The 20154-nt window shown below is 46.2% G+C and overlaps 1 protein-coding gene across 1 annotated transcript in view; it reads left to right on the top strand.

Annotated features, from left to right (window-relative positions):
* Positions 1–20154, top strand: part of ADAMTS2 (ADAM metallopeptidase with thrombospondin type 1 motif 2) — a 260157-nt gene that overhangs the window by 202970 nt on the left and 37033 nt on the right. The window contains exons 8-10 of the mRNA XM_068979734.1: positions 568–711; positions 1286–1418; positions 1963–2076. Of these exons, the coding sequence (XP_068835835.1) occupies positions 568–711; positions 1286–1418; positions 1963–2076 (391 nt within the window). The remainder of the gene's footprint in view (positions 1–567; positions 712–1285; positions 1419–1962; positions 2077–20154) is intronic.

Below are 20154 nucleotides of genomic sequence, written 5' to 3' on the forward strand. Positions count from 1 at the left end.
CCCGCTGTCTGAGGCAGGTCGGGGCTCGATGGGCCCCGCTTCTCCTCTGTGCCCTGAGAGGGACACTCCCTGGATGACAAGCCCCTCGGGTGTGAAGTCCTGGCCCACTTTCCACCGAGGGCCAGGCAGCAGCCGGGGGCTGGCCACCCATTATGCCATCGAAGCACTTGGGCAGGAGGGTCTTCTCACCCAGTTCTGTAGATGAGGGTGCGAGGGAGCCTCCCCCAGGAACAGAGAGCTGGAGCTCGGGTGCGCGTGCTGCTGGTGTGTAGGGAGGGCGGTGGGCGCTTCCACCCCCACTCCTTTCTCATGCCGCAGTGCTCTGCCTTGGGGACAGGACCCTGCAGGGCCTGCCGCTGGATGCTGTCTCCTCAGAGCGCCCCGGCTCTAAAATCCATCCGGGAGAAAACGGGTACCACCTGGCTCAGGGCCGACCAGGCCAGCCAAGGGCGAGGGGAGTCAGCTCAGGGAGGTCGGGGTCCCCTCCCAGCATCTGGAGGGGGTGGGGCTGACAGGTGAGTGTGGCCGGGTGAGGGTCTAGGGAGGCTGTCCTGGCTCCTCTCACAGGCTGGGCATGGAGCACGACGGGCAGGGCAACCGCTGCGGTGACGAGGTGCGGCTGGGCAGCATCATGGCGCCCCTGGTGCAGGCGGCCTTCCATCGCTTCCACTGGTCCCGCTGCAGCCAGCAGGAGCTGAGCCGCTACCTGCAGTGAGTACACCCTGTCCCCTGGGGAGGAGCCTGGGGTGCTGCACTCAGGCCTAGCAGGGCGCCTCTAGCCCCAAGTGCAAAGCAGGGGAGAGGGGGACAGCAGTACTGGTTGGGGGGTCCCACTGTTGGGGGCTAAGTTTTGGATGGAAAGTGGTTACAACCACTCCACCTTTAATGGATGCCTAGTCCATGGGGTCGCTACGAGTTGGACACGACTGAGCGACTTCACTTTCACTTTTCACTTTCATGCATTGGAGAAGGAAATGGCAACCCGCTCCAGTGTTCTTGCCTGGAGAATCCCAGGGATGGGGGAGCCTGGTGGGCTGCCGTCTATGGGGTTGCACAGAGTCGGACACGACTGAGGTGACTTAGCACAGGGCCCAGCCAAGCCAGGTCCTGCCTAACCATGCCAAGGGAAAGAGGCGCAACAGGAAGCTAAAGCAACACAGCCTTAGGGCTGGGGTGTGCAAGCAGGCCCACCGCCGAGGCTCCAGGAGGGGCCTCAACTGCCGCCTGGTCTGGGCAGCCCGGTCCTGCTGCAGGCAGCTTGTGGTGCCCCCGTGTCCCCTCACAGCTCCTACGACTGCCTGCGGGATGACCCCTTCACCCACGACTGGCCGGCGCTGCCCCAGCTCCCCGGGCTGCACTACTCCATGAACGAGCAGTGCCGTTTCGACTTTGGCCTTGGTTACATGATGTGTACCGCGGTGAGTGTTGGAGCCCGGGACACCTGCAAGGACTGAGCGGGAGCCTAGCCCAGACCCGCCTGGTCTCCTGGGAGGTGGCTCCCTGGGACAGGGTGGAGCGGCCCTCCAAACATCAGGTTCTCCCCACACCTACTGCTGTATATCCAGTGGGTGCCCCGTGCTCTCCTGGCTGGTCCAGACGTGGCTTCGGGAGGGATTCAGGCAGTGGAGTGTTCAGCCGGGGAACAGCGAGTGCTCATGGGATGCCTGATTGGGCCAAAGGAATGCCAACCAGCCTTCATGCCAAGCGCACTGGTGCCCAGCCGGCTCCCTGAGAGGTCCAGGCTCCATGAAAGCTGTAGCCACCAAGGTCTGCAGGCTCGGGAGGCCCAGCAGCCCCCAGGGACGTGAGGCGCTGTCCCTGCATCAGAACCACACAGAGCTCAGGGCAACACTCAGGCCTGTCCTGGGCAGCCGTGCATGAGAGCCCCGGGGTGACAGGGGGCAACCCTGGAAGGCCCCTGCAGTGGGAGGTGGCCTGCCAGCTGCCGCTGCTCTCTTCCAGTTCCGGACCTTCGACCCGTGCAAACAGCTGTGGTGCAGCCACCCTGAAAACCCCTACTTTTGCAAGACAAAGAAGGGGCCGCCCCTGGATGGGACCATGTGTGCGCCTGGCAAGGTGAGTCAGGGCAGAGGGCAGACATGGACGCGCACAACTCTCCAGGACAGATCCTGCAGGGCCCTGTCATCTCACGGGACCCCTGCCTCCCTCCTAGTAACCCCACTCTGCACTCTCCAGAGCTCCTGCCCTCTGAACCCCTCATACACTCTTCCTTCTGTCGGAGGAAACCTGATGTCTCAGAGCTCCTCAATGTGCATCAAACCCCATTGTGGGAATCCTCTCCTCTAAGGACTAGTTGTGGGGTTCTGGAAGCCTTCCATACCCCCTGCACACTGTGGGTGCCCACATCACCTCACCCTGACACCAGCATTGGCCAACATTCTGGTGGCCCTGGGGTCCTCAGGCCCAGCATCAGGCTTGGCCTTTCTACCCCCTAGCACATTGCTGTTTGGTCCCTGGTGGGCACACTTGTCCCTAGAGGTAGCTGGATGGCCACCTACCAGTGCCTGCCTGCTACCCCAGGCCCGCTTCCCACTTTCCGTGGAGGCAGCAAGACAAAGGGCTTCTCCTTCCAGCCCAAACTCTGGGCCTGATTCTCACTGTTATTCAGTTGCTAAGTCATCTACTCTTTGTGGCCCCGTGGACTGCAACCCACCAGGCTTCCCTGTCCTTCACCATCTCCCTGAGTTTGCTCACGTCCATCGAGTTGGTGACGCCATCCAACCGTCTCATCCTCTGTCGTCCCCTTCTCCTCCTGCCTTCAATCTTTCCCAGCATCAGAATGCTTTCTAGTGAGTTGGCTCTTTGCATCAGGTAGTCAAAGTGTTGGAGCTTCAGTTTCAACATCAGTCCTTCCAATGAATATTCAGGGTTGATTTCTTTTAGGATGGACTGGTTGGATCTCCTTGCAGTCCAAAGGACTCTCAAGAGTCTTCTCCAGCACCACAGTTCAAAACCATCAATTCTTTAGCGCTCAGCTTCCTTTATAGTCCAGCTCTCATGTCCATACGTAACTACTGGAAAACCCATAGCTTTGACTATACAGACCTTTGTCAGCAAAATGATGTCTCTGCTTTGTCCCTGTTGATGTCTCAGATGTCTCTGACAAACTGTCTAGACTGGTCATAGCTTTTCTTCCAAAGAGCAAGTGTCTTTTAATTTTATGGCTGCACTCACCATCTACAGTGGTTTTGGAGCCCAAGAAAATGAAATTGTCACTGTTTCCGCTTTTCCCCCTTCTGTTTGACATGAAGTGATGGGACCAGATGCCATGATCTTGGTTTTTCACACTCCCACTCCTTATGCAGATGAGCCCATGAGAGTTCAGCCCAGGGAAGACAGCAGACACAGCAGGATCCTGTGAGGTCCAGGAGAGGACTCCGGTGTCACCCAGCGTTAGGCCTAGAAAGACACCCAAACTCCTGGGCCTGAGGTTTCTGCACCACAGGTTTTAAATTCTGCTTTATCTTAGTCCCTGGCAGAGCTTGTTAGAGATATGGATTTCCAGGTCCATCCCGAAGATGTTGATTTGGGATAAGGTTTGAGAATTATTTTGTTTGGTTCTTTATTTGTAAGATTATGTTAAAATCCTACATAATATAAAATTCATCACTTAAATCACTCTCGGTGGCTTTTAGGACTTTCACAGAGTTGTGAAACCGTCACCACTGTAGTTTCCAGAACTTCTCATCACCCCAGAAAGAGGCCTCATGAACCAGTGACTCCTGGTTGTTGTCCCCTTCCAGCTCCTGGAAACTACTAACCTGCCTTCTCTGTCTATGGATTTGCCTATTTTGGAGTTTCCTATAAGTGGAATGACATAATATGTGCCTTTTGTGTCTGACTTTTTTTCACTTAACATCATAACTTCAAAGGTCATCTGTGCTGTTGCGGATATCAGGGCTTCATTTCTTTTTTTATGGCCAAATGGCATTCCACTATATGGATATACCACATTTGTTTACCATTTGGTGGGCATGTGGGCTTCTTCTACCTTTTGGTATCTGTGAATAGTCCTGCTAATGAACATTCACGTGTATGTTTTTGTTAGAACACTTGGGAATTGGTGTTTTTAAGAGGCATCCAGGTGATTCAGCTGTGCCCGTAGACTAGACGTTGCAAATGGGATGTTGTTAGTAATACTCCAGGGACCTAAGAATGCCAGAACGGATCTCAAAGCCTTCTTTTCCGTGGGACCTCGATGGAGAAGACAAGGACCCCAAACCTTTTGCCATAACCCCAGGGGGGAGCTCAGTAAATGCTGAGCTGGAGAATGAGACGAGCTTGGCATGGAGCCCTACCCCAATCTGCCCCTCCAAGTCCAGCCTTGGGCTGGAGAGAAGGAGTGGGAGCAGACACTGCGTGGTGTGCTTGTCCGGGGTGGGGGGGTGGTGGTAGGCCTTTCCCACAGGAATACTGGCCACAGCCAAATGTGGGCCTGAGAGTGCTTGATCACCAGCTTACTGGCCCACTTCCCCTTGGCGGGATGGTGAGGAAGGGGGCAGGTGTGGCCAAAGCACCCTTTTGCACGGAAAGTGCTGAGCCAGTGATGACTCTTCACTGTTTTTGCCGGTAGGACCCTCAGTTTATTTAGCCCAGTCATGCTGACTGAGGGGGCGCTCGGGCTTAGCTCAGCCTGCCCTGGTTCACGAGGAGCACAGGGAGAAAGCTGAGCTGGACCAGGGATTCCTGGTGTGTGTGGAGTGGGTGCAGGGGCAAAGTGGGGGACGGGCACCTCCCAGGGCTCCATCAGAATCCTCTGCCCTTGTGAGTTTGTACGTTTCAGTGTCTTACTTATGGCAGTGTAATCTTATATCCGGAAAGCAGTCAGCCTTCATCTCTCCCTTTCCTCTAAGAGCAGCCACCAGGCCCAGGAGAGAAGGTAGTGAGAAGGGAGCAGGGTAACATCCAGGCAGGCTGGAGAAATAGCAGGCCGTCTGGGGAAGCAGGGCTGTGCCAGGCTCAGCTGTCCCTTGCTGCGTGCCTCCCCGCCAGACGCCAGGCAGGAGGTCACACGGCATTCAGGCTCTTCCTGGTCTCCTCACTGTCCACAATGGGTCATCCCAAGCACATCATCCTCTCCTGCACCTGCCATTTCCCAGAGACAGAACCACGTATCTTTATTCCATCCACAGAGATGACCTGGAAAGAGGGATTAAACCTACAGCTGAGCCACCTGCATCCTTTGCCCCCAGTTTCATGACTTGTTCCTTGTCTGCCTGGGTTGCACACTGTGGAGTGGATGGGAAGGTGAGGTCAGGTGGAGAGGATGGGCAGTGAGCAATGAGGGGCTGTAGCTTTCTTACAGAATCAGGAGTTCTGAGCAGGCACGTTTGGCTGAGAGGGGAGAGCTGAGCTTATTGTTCTTGGAAGAGATGTGTGCAGTGGACCTGGGGATTAGGCTGGTTAGTCACCTCAGCTTCACATCCATCCACCCACCCATCCATCCATGCATATGTCAGGCTTGCTTTTCCATCGGGTGTCACTGTCTCCAATGGTTGGCCATGAATGTGACAAGGCGGCAATGACGTGATGGTGAGCAAGGGGATAGGGAGGGGCCTGGAGGGAGCACAGAGAGGCTTTCGGTGGAGTTCAGCCAAAGCCCAGAGAGATGTGGGACCAGTGCTCCAAGTGGGGGGATCTCCTTGGGTGGGAGCATGGGGAAGATGGCTGGGGAGGGTGGTTGAGAGGAGCACGGTATTTTAAAATGTAATGTACTAAGGGAAAAGTTGAAGTGTGCTAAGGCCAACAAATCAAGAGAGTTGTCATTGAAAAGATAGTTCTTCAAAAATCCCAAGGAAGTTTGCGGGGAGGAGTGGTCAGTCTCACAGGGAAGCTCCAGGATGAGTTGGAGAGCAGGGCGGGGGGTGGGGGCAGGGACTGCATTTGGAGAGAAAGAAATGCCAAAAGCAAGGCGAACAGGATTAGGATCGGCTGATGGGAATCATTTCAGTGGGCTCTGGGGCATCGGGCTGCCCCTAGTTGTCTAGTACCTGACTGGGCTTGGAGTGATTAGGATAGGGGATGGTGGCCTGGAATTTAGGAGCGCTGATGAAGGAGGAGGCTGTGGGGGGGTATGTGTGCTCTGGATTGATTAGTTTGCACTTGAAAATTACCCTGTGGATGAGTTGTTTACTATCTCTAGGAGCTGGTTAACCCTAGGGAGGAAGTCCCTCCAGGGTCAGCAAGACCCGGATGTCAAAGCATCAGAATCCAGAAAACAAAAGACACAGTTGACACGCATGGCTCCCCAGGAGACGAGTGATGGCAAGAGAGAGGCAGGGACTGTTTGACCTGAAGATGACTCTTCCTGAGCGCAAGGCATATCCTGCCCTGTCCAGGGTGCTGGAGACTTGGCTCGGATCTGCTCTCAGACAGGAGGTCCCTGTGGCCACACAGGGATGCCCTTCATCCCCTGGAGGCAAGGTCAGGCCAGGCACAAAGGGGCCCCCCAGATGCATCTACTCTGCAGGCTGGGTTAGTGGGCTCGCCCTGCCCTCCTTGCCCGAGCCAGGGTACAGACCCAACTGGGTCAAGATGGCTCCTGCATCCGAGTGTCCTGGCAGAAAAGAGTCCTTCCTGTCTCACATTCACCTGCAGTGTCTTGGGAACAACACTCACCCTAAGTTTTCATGAATTCAGGACTGTTTCAGAAACATGTGCCACAGTGCTTATCCAGTGCAGAGGCCCTGTGATGCCCGTGTTTTGCTGCACAGTTGAGGACTGGCAGGCAGGCATAACTGTAGGGATCGCCCAGGGTCTGGGCATGGGAGTTTAAGCCCTCCCTCCCTCCGCACTGTGTGACCTTGAGCCATCCTGTCCCCCCTTGGGCGAGTCACCTAAGTGTCCAAGTCAATTATCTTCACATCCCAGGCTCCTGGCAATGGCACCAGCTCAGGACATGCTGGTGGGTGGAGAACGGAAACCCAGGACCACAGTGGTTCAGAAATGCTAAATGCGCACTTCCTGAAAAGAACAGTCTGCCTTTCAGGCTTTCAGACCAACCTGGCGGTGTTCCTGGCCCTGCTGAAGTGCACCAGTGCTCTCCATGGTGCTTATCCTGAGAGGCAGGTCAGGTTTGTTCCTGGGTATGTGGGGCTCCAATTCACTCATGACGTGTGACTTTGTGCTTTTAAAGGTTTAAGCCCTTCTACTGGATGAAATATTTATAAGCATTTAAACATATGTTTATACAACATTTTAATAATATTAAACATGTTTCTTTCATGATAACACTGAGGCATCAGAGTTTAAAACTGTTCGTTTGCTTTGCTTGTACTCTTAAGTGTTCACAGTTATCCAGAAAGAAATAGACCAAAATATTAGAGGGACAGCTTCTAGGTTGTGGAATTGAGGATGATTTTTCTGACTTTCTGCCTTGTTTCCATATTTCCTATAATGTGTATGAATTGCCTCTCTGCATCTGGACCCAAGTTTGTGGAGGAGGTGGTCCACCACACCATGGGCCTGTGGCATGTCCTGAGTTGTCCCATGCCCAGCTCCCCATTTACAAACTGAAGACCAGTTAGTCCAGTGGGGACGAGGGACCACCGCGTGGCCCCCTCCTTGTCCTTGGTCCCTGTGGCCATCAGTGATTTAGAGGCTGGGCCCCCTCACAACTTCAGAGGTGCCAGGACCCTTCCCACCCTCGTTGTCCTAGTCAGGTGGGGCAGAAATACCTGAGGCTAGGGTGACTTAGACAGCAGGCATTTATTCCTGACATGTCTGGAGGCTGGAAGTCTGAGAGCAGGGTGTTGGCAGGGCCTCACGTTCTCACTGACTGTAATCAATTAGGGCCATTTCTGCTTTCACTCCTTCCCCTTTAATACACTTCTCCTGTCGGATGACATTAAAGCAGCCACAGGTGTTTTGTGGCTTTGGCGAAGGAGAAATTGGATTTGGGGTGTATTTATTGGCTTATTTATATGGTTTGGGGATTTCCCAGGTGGAGCGAGGGGTAAAGAACATGCCTGCCAATGCAGGAGGCATAGAAGATGCAGGTTCGATCCCTGGGTCAGGATGATCTCCTGGAGGAGGGCATGGCAACCCACTCCAGTGTTCTTGCCTGGAGAATCCCACGGACAGAGGCGCCTGGGGGCCACAGTCCATGGGGTCACAAAGAGTCGGACACGCTTGAAGCAACTGAGCATGTGTGCATGTGGCTTTTAGTGCCTTATATCTACAGCCAGGTTGTTGATTCTGTCCAGGTATAATTTTGGCTTCTAGAAATACTCTTACTGCCTCTGCACCGACTCACCCAAGGTCATTGAAGAATACGTGCTATATTCAGCACAGCCTTCTCAAGTGATTGCAGACAAGGGGCCTCAACTATACTAAAGGTTGTGATTGCTCCTGTGTTTGCAATACTTTGTTTCCTTTTGGTGTTGTCTTATAGTTGGGACTACTAACACAGATCCAATTTGGAGAGTTCTTTGAAAATGCTAAGTTTAACAAGATGATTTGTTTCTTGAAAAACTGCCCAGACCTCCAAACATATGTATTACAAAGCATAACGGGCATTAAAAATAATTTTCAAACACCAGGAGAGAAACTTGAATGCAGACAGAACACGAAAACTTTGCTCAAAATGTTGATAAAGCTGTTACCAGTTAAACTGCTATTTTGAAAATTTTGGCTTACAATACAGTAAGGGAGAGATGAAAGACTTCTGATATCAGTTGCTCAGTCGTGTCTCACTCTTTGCAACCCCATAGACTGCAGCACGCCAGGCCTCCCTGTTCATCACCAGCTCCTGGAGCTTGCTGAAACTCACGTCCATCAAGTCGGTGATGCCATCCAACCATCTCATCCTCTGTTGTCCCCTTCTCCTCCTATCCTCAATCTTTCCCAGCATCAAGGTCTTTTCAAATGAGTCAGTTCTTCACATCAGGTGGACAAATTATCGGAGCTTCAGCTTCAGCATCAGTCCTTCCAATGAATATTTAGGACCAATTTCCTTTAGAATTGACTGGTTTGATCTCCTTGCAGTCCAAGGGACTCTCAAGAGTCTTCTCCAACACCACAGTTCAAAAGCATCAATTCTTCGGAGCTCAGTTTTCTTTATGGTCCAACTCTCACATCCATACATGGCTACTAGAAAAACCATAACTCTTGACTAGTTGGACCTTTGTGGGTAATGCTCTGCTTTTTAATATGCTAGGTTTATCATAGCTTTTCTTCCAAGGAGCAAGCATCTTTTCATTTCATGGCTGCAGTCAACACCTGCAGTGATTTGGGAGCCCAAGAAACTAAAATCTGTCGCTGTTTCCACTGTTTCTCCATCTATTTGCCATGAAGTGATGGGGCCGGATGCCATGATCTCCGTTTTTTGAATGTTGAGTTTTAAGCCAACTTTTTCACTCTCTTCTTTCACTTTCATCAAGAGGCTCTTTAGTTCTTTGCTTTCTGCCATAAGGGTGGTGTCATCTGCATATCTCAGGTCATTGATATTTCTCCCAGCACTCTTGATTCCAGCTTGTGCTTCATCCAGCCCGGCATTTCACATGATGTGTTCTGCATATAAGTTAAATAAGCAGGGTGACAATATACAGCCTTGACATACTCCTTTCCCAATTTAGAACCAGTCTGTTGTTCCATGTCTGGTTCTAACTGTTGCTTCTTGACCTGCATACAGATTTCTCAGGAGGCAGGTAAGGTGATCTGGTATTCCTATCTCTTTAAGAATTTTTCAGTTTGTTGTGATCTCACAGTCAAAGACTTTAGCATAGTCAACGAAGAAGAAGTAGATATTTTTCTGGAATTCTCTTGCTTTTTCTATGATCTAACGGATGATGGCAATTTGACCTCTGGTTTTTCTGCCTTTTCTAAATCCAGCTTGAACTTCTGGAAGTTCATGGTTCACGTACTTGTTGAAGCCTAGCTTGGAGAATTTTGAGATGAGTGCAACTGTGCAGTAGTTCGATATGTATTAATATACCTTCTTTTATCATTTTTAAGTTATTTATTAAATAAAACTCAGGTAAAAATCCATGGAAAATAAATAAAGATTTAAAATGAGTGAAGAAATCAGTAGAAATAAATCTGACTTCAAAAGTTTAATTATAACTAAAAAGTTTCAGATCAGACTGAAGCAGTCATTCATTAGGAGGAAAAGATAAATATTCAAGAGAAGTAAGTAACAGACAGGCTCTTGAAGTGTTTGACAATGCAATAAACAAAGAAGAGTGAATCTGATGAACACATTGGAAAAGCATTTAAACTTCTTTCTGATTTTGACATGAAATGTTGACAACATCAAAGACAATGTAAAGCTCAGAATATTGCCTCTACAGTAAAAATGTTGACAGCAACAGTTACTGAGTTGCAATCTAAAAAGCATTTTAAATCAGTCTCCGACCAGGAAAACGTCAAACACCCTGAAATCCACATCCAGAAGCACACCAGATAGCAGTTTCTCCTAATTTGGTCATCTAAATATTCGTATAGCATCACCAATAACACTCTAAATTGCTGAAAATTAAAAAATAGTTCTCTCAACATGCTAGAGGAAGTGTTGGCAAGCTACAGCACACACACCAATTCTACCTGCCTCCGGTTTTATTTTCCCGTAACAGTTTTATAAAGATGTGACTCACATTTCAATTACCTCATCTGAAATGTACAATTCAATGGTTTTCGCTGTATTCCTGGAGTTGTACAACCATTACAACATGATTCACCCCCTCCTCCTCAATCCTAGGCAATCACTGCTTTGTGTCTCCTTAAAGTTGCCTCTTCTGAATATTTCATATAAATGGCTGGCTTCATTCAATGAGCATAATGTTCTCAAGCTTCATCCATGTTATACCATTTGTCACTACTTTATTCTTTTTTATTGCTCGATTATAATCTGCTGTATATATACACTGTTTTTTTATCTATCAGTGTATTAGTTGATGGACATTGAGCTGTTAACAGTTTTTAGCTGTTATAAGAAATGCCGCTGAAAACATTTGTGTACAAGTTATTCTATGGATGCATCATTTTTCTTGAATATGTGTCTAGGAGTAGAATTGTTGGTTCTTGCGGTAACTCTATGTTTAACATTTTGAGAAACTGCCAAACTAGTTCCCAAAGCAGCTACACCTTTTTACATTCCTACTAACAATTTCTCTACATCCTCACCAAAAGTTATTACCTGTGTTTATATTATAACCATCCCAGTGGATGTGAAGTATTATCTCATTGTGGTTTTGAGCACCTTTTCATGAGTATAATGACAGCTTGTATGTATGTTTTTTGGACAAATGTCTATTCATTATCACCTTTGCTTATTTTTAATTGAGTTATCTTTTTATTATCAAGTTATAATCATTCTTTATTCATTCTATATGCTGGATACAAATCCCTTATCAGACTGCTCAGGTAAATGGCTTGCAAATATTTTCTCCTATTATTGTCTTTTCACTTTCATGTTAGTATCATTTGATGCCTAAAAGTTTTTAATTTTGGTGAAGTCTAATGTAGATATACATTAGCGTGGGCGGCTGCGACCGTTGCACTTAGCGCAGGCGGCTGCGATGCAAGAGGAGCTACCCCATGTACGAGGTCAGGGGCAGAAGCCGGAAGGACCCCATGCCCGAGGGGCGGTGGCCAAGAAGACGTACCCTATGTCTGAGGTCAGGGGCAGTGGCTGAGAGTGCCAGGCTGTGACGGTGCAGGAAGGGCCGAGAGGAGCTACCCCATGCCCAAGGAGTGGTGGCTGCGCGGGTGCAGGAGGGCTGAAGGGAGCTACTCCACGTTCAAGGTCAGGAGGGGCAGCGGTGAGGAGATACCCCTCATCCAAGGTAAGGGGCAGCGGCTGCACTTTGCTGGAGCAGCCGTGAAGAGATACCCCACGTGCAAGGTAAGAGAAACCCAAGTAAGATGGTAGGTGTTGCAAGAGGACATCAGAAGGCAAACACACTGAAACCATACTCACAGAAAACTAGTCAATCTAATCACACAAGGACCACAGCCTTGTCTAACTCAGTGAAACCAAGCCATGCCTGTGAGGCCATCCAAGACGAGCGGGTCATGGCGGAGAGGTCTGACAGAATGTGGTCCACTGGAGAAGGGAAGGGCAAACCACTTCAGTATTCTTGCCTGGAGAACCCCATGAACAATATGAAAAGGCAAAATGATAGGATACTGAAAGAGGAACTCCCCAGGTCGGTAGGTGCCCAATATGCTACTGGAGATCAGTGGAGAAATAACTCCAGAAAGATTGAAGGGATGGAGCCAAAGCAAAAACAATACCCAGCTGTGGATGTGACTGGTGATAGAAGCAAGGTCTGATGCTGTAAAGAGCAATATTGCATAGGAACCTGGAATGTCAGGTCCATGAATCAAGGCAAATTGGAAGTGGTCAAACAAGAGATGGCAAGAGTGAATGTTGACATTCTAGGAATCAGAGAACTAAAATGGACTGGAATGGGTGAATTTAACTCAGATGACCATTATATCTACTACTGCGGGCAGGAATCCCTCAGAAGAAATGGAGTAGCCATCATGGTCAACAAAAGAGTCCGAAATGCAGTACTTGGATGCAATCTCAAAAATGACAGAATGATCTCTGTTCATTTACAAGGCAAACCATTCAATATCACAGTAATCCAAGTCTATGCCCCAACCAGTAACGCTGAAGAAGCTGAAGTTGAACGGTTCTATGAAGACCTCCAAGACCTTTTAGAACTAACACCCCAAAAAGATGTCCTTTTCATTAGAGGGGACTGGAATGCAAAAGTAGGAAGTCAAGAAACACCTGGAGTAACAGGCAAATTTGGCCTAGGAATACGGAATGAAGCAGGGCAAAGACTAATAGAGCTTTGCCAAGAAAATGCACCGGTCATAGCAAACACCCTCTTCCAACAACACAAGAGAAGGCTCTACACATGGACATCACCAGATGGTCAACACCGAAATCAGATTGATTATATTCTTTGCAGCCAAAGATGGAGAAGCTCTATACAGTCAACAAAAACAAGACCAGGAGCTGATTGTGGCTCAGATCAAGAACTCCTTATTGCCAAATTGAGACTTAAATTGAAGAAAGTAGGGAAAACCACTAGACCATTCAGGTATGACCTAAATCAAATCCCTTATGATTATACAGTGGAAGTGAGAAATAGATTTAAGGGACTAGATCTGATAGATAGAGTGCCTGATGAACTATGGATGGAGGTTCGTGACATTGTATAGAAGACAGGGATCCAGAAAAGAAATGGAAAAGAAATGCAAAACAGCAAAATGGCTGTCTGGGAAGGCCTTACAAATAGCTGTGAAAAAAAGAGAGGCAAAAATCAAAGGAGAAAAGGAAAGATATAAGCATCTGAATGCAGAGTTCCAAAGAATAGCAAGAAGAGATAGAAAGCCTTCCTCAGGGATCAATGCAAAGAATTAGAGGAAAACAACAGAATGGGAAAGACTAGAGATCTCTTCAAGAAAATTAGATACCAAGGGAACATTTCATGCAAAGATGGGCTCAATAAAGGACAGAAATGGTATGGACCTAACAGAAGCAGAAGATATTAAGAAAAGGTTGGTCGAATACACAGAAGAACTATACAAGAAAGATCTTCATGACCCAAATAATCACGATGGTGTGATCACTCACTTAGAGCCAGACATCCTGGAATGTGTAGTCAAGTGGGCCTTAGAAAGCATCACTACAAGCAAGGCTAGTGGGGGTGATGGAATTCCAGTTGAGCTATTTCAAATCCTGAAAGATGATGCTGTGAAAGTGCTGCACTCAATATGCCAGCAAATTTGGAAAACTCAACAGTGGCTACAAGACTGGGAAAGGTTAGTTTTCATTCCAATCCCAAAGAAAAGCAATACCAAAGAATGCTCAAACTACCGCACTCATCTCACACGCTAGTAAAGTAATGCTCAAAATTCTCCAAAACAGGCTTCAGCAATATGTAAACCATGAACTTCCAGATGTTCAAGCTGGTTTTAGAAAAGGCAGAGGAACCAGAGATCAAATTGCCAACATCCGCTGGATCATGGAAAAAGCAAGAGAGTTCCAGAAAAACATCTATTTCTGCTTTATTGACTATGCCAAAGGCTTTGACTGTGTGGATCACAAGAAACTGTGGAAAATTCTGAAAGAGATGGGAATACCAGACCACCTGACCTGCCTCTTGAGAAACCTGTATGCAGGTCAGGAAGCAACAGTTAGACCTGGACATGGAACAACAGACTGGTTCCAAATAGGAAAAGAAGTACATCAAGGCTGTAAATTATCACCCTGCTTGTTTAACTTATATACAGAGTATATCATGAGAAATGCTTGGCTTGAAGAAGCACAAGCTGGAATCAAGATTGCCGGGAGAAATATCAATCACCTCAGATATGCAGATGACACCACCCTTATGGCAGAAAGTGAAGAGGAACTAAAAAGCCTCTTGATGAAAGTGGAGAGTGAAACATTGGCTTAAAGCTCAACATTCAAAAAACGAAGATCATGGCATCCGGTCCCATCACTTCATGGGAAATAGATGGGGAAACAGTGGAAACAGTGTCAGAGTTTATTTTTTGGGGCTCCAAAATCACTGCAGGTGGTGACTGCAGCCATGAAATTAAAAGATGCTTACTCCTTGGAAGGAAAGTTATGACCACCTAGATAGCGTACTGAAAAGCAGAGACATTACTTTGCCAACAAAGGTCTGTCTAGTCAAGGCTATGGTTTTTCCTGTGGTCATGTATGGATATGAGAGTTAGACTGTGAAGAAGGCTGAGCGCTGAAGAATTGATGCTTTTGAACTGTGGTGTTGGAGAAGACTCTTGAGAGTCCCTTGGACTGCAAGGAGATCCAACCAGTCCATTCTGAAGGAGATCAGCCCTGGGATTTCTTTGGAAGGAATGATGCTGAAACTGAAACTCCAGTACTTTGGCCACCTCATGTGAAGAGCTGACTCATTGGAAAAGACCTTGATGCTGGGAGGGATTGGGGGCAGGAGGAGAAGGGGACGACAGAGGATGAGATGGCTGGATGGCATCACTGACTCAATGGACGTGAGTCTGAGTGAACTCCGGGAGCTGGTGATGGACAGGGAGGCCTGGCGTGGCGCGATTCATGGGGTCGCAAAGAGTCAGACACGACTGAGCGACTGAATGACTGAACTGGATGTAGATATGTTTTCTCTTGTCACTTGTGTTTTGGTGTTGTGGCTAAGAAACCATTGCCGTTAGATGAAGAAGGTGTGTCTCTGTTCTTTCATTTGGGTCTGTGACCCACTGTCAGGTAGTATGTGTGTAAGGTGTGAGCAAAGAGTCCATCGTTGTTCTTTTGCATGGGAATACCCGTTTGTCTCAGCGCCATTTGTCGAAGGGGCTATTTTTTCCCAGTGAATCATTTGGTGCCTTTGCTGAAAATCAGTTGATCATATTGTTGCAGCCACGCGTTCCGGGAAACAAACTCACTCAGAAGGACAACGCAGATAGCAGAGAGCAGTTTATTACACCGGCGGGCCCAAGGCAGAGTCTCCTCTTAGCCAAGGACCCCGACCAGTTTTTGTGAAAACCTTATATACCCTAAGTATACTTGCTCAAACCCACCTCCCCAAATTCCTTGAAACTAGTCTGGACCAGGTACAAGAGAGATACGATCAAAGTTAGCCCATGATTCATGTGTCTCAAGACTAGACAAACAGTGGACATTTATCAACAGGACTGTGGTCATATCCCGATAAACATAACGGAATTTACCACTTTGTTCCCTTACAGAGATAATTGGCATATTCTTTCAGGCAACGGAGAGTCCAAGTACAGGTCCTGAGGCTCTTTTCCCCGGGCGTCTGGTTTCCCATTGGTGTGCCATCTCTATAGACGCCGGGCACAAAGTTCAGAGTCCATTGGGAGGGTGACTGTGCATGTAACCTACTGTTTGCAACCTGGCCTAAGATGGAGTCCAGCTCTGTCTGTTTCCTTCTTCAATATGTAAAGGCTCCTTTCTGGACTCTGTGTTCTGTTCCATTAATAATTTTGTTTCTTTATGCCAGAGCCACGCTGTCTTGTTTATTTTAGTTTTGTGGTAAACTTTGAAACAGGTAAGTCTGAGTCCTTCCACCCTCTTCTTTTTCAAGATTGGTTTGGCTATTCCTGATCCTTTGATTTGAATTTTTAGGAGTTTCTCGGTTTCTGCAAAATTCTAGCATAAGTGTCGCATTGAGGCACAGATCAATATGGGGAATACAGGCATTCCTCGATTTATTACACTTTGCTTCATTGCACTTCGCAGACACTACTTTTTTTTTTTTTAAACAAATTGAAGGTTTGTGGGCACCTTGTGTTTTGCTGAAAGTTTTCACTTTCCTCGTCTCAGGTTCAAAGGATTTGTTAACAAAATAAGCCACATGATAATACAAATAAATGATACAAATATTTCTTAGAGAATTATCTAGCTTACTTTCAATATACTAAGATTAAAAGAAAAGAGAAATAGAAATAGGATAGAAATAGAAAGAGGATACATCATGAATTGGGTTTTGGCAAACATCCAGACTTAATCAGTGCTGGGAAGTCCCGTGTCACAGAGCATCTGGAGTCCCCTTTGGGAAAGGTCAGCAAGGCAGCTCTGTGGGTGAGACTTCGAAGGTTGCAGTCAGGGGTTCCCATTTATAATCCCAGGATGGAAGCAAACTGATATCTTCATCCATCTATGACCAAATTGCAAACCTGGTTTCATGTTAATGCTGTTTGTTTTGTCTTGTAAAACTTGGAATGTTGTTAAGCCTGGGACTTGGTTGGCCAGGCCCCCTTCAGGGGCTCAACAATCTCAAGATTGCTCCCCCATCTTACCTAAACTGCACTCACAGCAGGCAGTCACTCCCAGTCACTCCCAGTCAGAGCTGTGTCCAGGCAGGTTAGAAGCAAGGTCAGAGGCGTGCTCTGCTTTGTCTCTGAAGCCTAAACAGACTATTCATTTAATTTCCCTAACACCCTGCATTATCAGTTAATGGTTAGCATTTTTTAGCAATAAAATATTCTAAAGTATGATATGTACATTGTTTTTTAAAGACATCATGGCACACTTAATAGCTTACAGTATCGTGTAAACATAACTTTTACATGTGCTGGGAAACCAAAAAAAAAATTCATATGGCCCTCCTTATTTTGATATTTGCTTAATTGTGGTAGTCTGAAACTGCACCAGCAATGTCTCTGAGTATGACTGTGCTGCCATATTAAACTCTGGTCCATGAAAATGGGATGTCTTCCCATTTACTTAGATCTTTGATCATTGATCTTTCAACAAGTTTTTGTAGTTTTCAGTGTACTAATGTCACATTTTTTCCCTTCAATTTATCCCTAAAATTTTTTTTTCATTTTCTGATGTTATTGTAAGTAGAATTGTTTCCTTTTTTTTAACTCAAACTGCTCCTAATTTCTTTTTTTACTTTTTATTGACGCATAGCTGAATTACAGTGTTATGTTACTCACTGTGCACCAAAGTGACTCAGTTATTTATTTATGTAAATTTTCATATTTACATAAACATTTATAAATTTTAAAATACAAATACTGTGATTATATGAATATTTTGTATCCTTGTCCATTATGGTTTACCACAGGATATTGAATATAGTTCCCTGCGCTGTATAGGAGGGCTGTGTTGTTTATCCATTCCGTATACACCAGTTTGCATCTGCTAATTCCAAACTCCCAATCCAACCCTCTCCCACCTTCCTCCCCTTAGACAACCACCAGTCTGTTCTCAATGTCTCGGATACAATCGTTTTCTTAATTTCATTTCAGTTCGTTCATTGCTTGTCTATAGAAATACAATAGATTTTTGTATATCGATCTCAAATCCTGCAATCTCACTGAACTTTTAAAAATTAGTTTTTAGTGGTTTTCAATAGTTTTTAGTGGTTTCCATAGGATTTTCTTCCCTCATAGCTCAGTTGGTTGGAGAAGGCAATGGCACCCTACTCTAGTACTCTTGCCTGGAAAATCCCATGGATGGAGGAGCCTGGTGGGCTGCAGTCCATGGGGTTGCTAAGAGTCGGATACGACTGAGCGACTTCCCTTTCACTTTTCACTTTCATGCATTGGAGAAGGAAATGGCAACCCACTCCAGTGTTCTTGCCTGGAGAATCCCAGGGACGGGGGAGCCTGGTGGGCTGCCGTCTATGGGGTTGCACAGAGTCGGACACGACTGAAGCGACTTAGCAGCAGCAGCAGCTCAGTTGGTAAAGAATCTGCCTGCAATGCAGGAGACCCTGGTTCGCTTCCTGGGTCGGGAAGATCTGCTGGAGAAGGGATAGGCTATCCACTCCAGTATCCATGGGCTTCCCTCGTGGCTCAGCTGGTAAAGAATCCGCCTGCAGTGTGGGAGACCTGGGTTCGTTCCCTGGGTTGGGAAGATCCTCTAGAGAAGGGAAAGGCTACCCGCTCTAGTATTCTGGCCTGGAGAATTCCATGGACTGTATAATCCATGGGTCACAAAGAGTCGGACACGACTGAGTGACTTTCACTTTCATTGGATTTTCTACATAGAAGATCATTTCATCTGCAAATAGATATAGTTTTACTTCTTCCTTTCCAGACTGGATGCCCTTTCCTTCTTTTTCTTGCCTAACTGTTCTAACTAGAACTTTCAGTACAGTGTTGACTAGAAGTGGTGTGGGCAGACACCCTTTTCTTTCTTCTGATTAGGGGGAAACCATTCATTCCTTCACCATTAAGCATGATGGGGTATTTCATTGATGTCCTTTGTCAATTTGAGGAACTTCTAGTCTTGTCTTTTGAGTGCTTTTTTTTCAGGAAAGGATGTTGGATTTTGCCAGTTTTAGTTTTTGAGTCTTGAGGTGACCATATTGTTTTTCCTTTATTCTTTTCAGATGCTAAACCTTGCATTCCTCAGATAAATTTCACTTGGTAATGATATGTAACCTTTTACTATGCTGTTGGATTTGGTTTGCTAAAATTTTATTGAGGAATTTAAAGTCTATTTTTATAAGAGCTATTGTTAATCTCTAGTCTTTTTCTTATAATATCTTTGTCTGATTTTGGTATCAGGGTAATATTAGCCTCATAGAATGAACCGGGAAAAATCTTCTCTTCCATTTTTTGGAAGAGTTTATGAAGAATTGGTATTAATTTTTCTTTAAATGTTTGAATAAAATTCATCAGTGAAGTAATTGGGCCTTCAGCTAATTTTTGTGAGAAATTTTCATTCACTAATTCAATCTCTTTACTTGTTACAGGTCTATTGAAATTTTTAGGTCTTATTAAATCAACTTTGGTAGTCTGTGTCTTTCTAGAAATTTGTCCACTTTCAGAACTTTCTGTTTTTTTAATGTGGATTTCAATTATTCTCTTGTCACTTGTTTTCAGCCTGAATAATCCCTTTTAGTATTTCTTTTTTATAACTGTATTGAAGTATAGTTGATTCACAGTGTTGTATTAGTTTCAGGTGTATAGCATGGCGATTCAGTTATACATATACATATGTTCATTCTTTCTCAGTTTCTTTTCCCATATAGGTTATTACAGAATACTAAGCAGAATTCCTATACAATAGGTCCTTGTTGGTTATCTACTTTATATATAATAGTGTGTGCATGTTAATCTGAAACTCCTAATTTAGTGTTTGCTCTATGGCAGGTCGGCTAGCAGTGAATTATCCCAGATTTTGTTTGTCTAAGAATATTTTTATTTCACTTTCATTGTTGGGAGATCATTTTGTTAGATATGATTCTTGGTAGACACCATTACCTCTGACCTCCATTATTTCTGATTAGAAGTCAGCTGTTAATCTTATTGGGCTTCCAATGCGTCATTTTTCTTTTCCTTCTTTTGACATGTTTGCTTTGTCTTTCAACAACTTTGACTATAATGTGGGAATGAATCTCTTTGCATTTATCTGACTTGCTTAAATTTCTTGGATGTTTACATTAATGTTTGTAATCAAATTTTGGACGTTTTCAACCATTATTTCTTTGAATATTTTCTACTCCTTCCTCTGCGTGCTCTCCTTTGGGCACTTTTACTATGCACATTTCAGTGAATATATTTCTCAGGTCTTCCATATTTCTCAGAGGCTCTGTTCCGTTTTCTTTATTTCTCCCCTGTCTGCTCTTCAGATTGTATAATTTCCATTGACCTGTATTCAAGTTCATGGAGTCTTCTTCCAGCTCACATCTATTA

Source organism: Capricornis sumatraensis, chromosome 9 (assembly GCF_032405125.1).
Source record: "Capricornis sumatraensis isolate serow.1 chromosome 9, serow.2, whole genome shotgun sequence".
Classification (NCBI taxonomy): domain Eukaryota; kingdom Metazoa; phylum Chordata; class Mammalia; order Artiodactyla; family Bovidae; genus Capricornis; species Capricornis sumatraensis.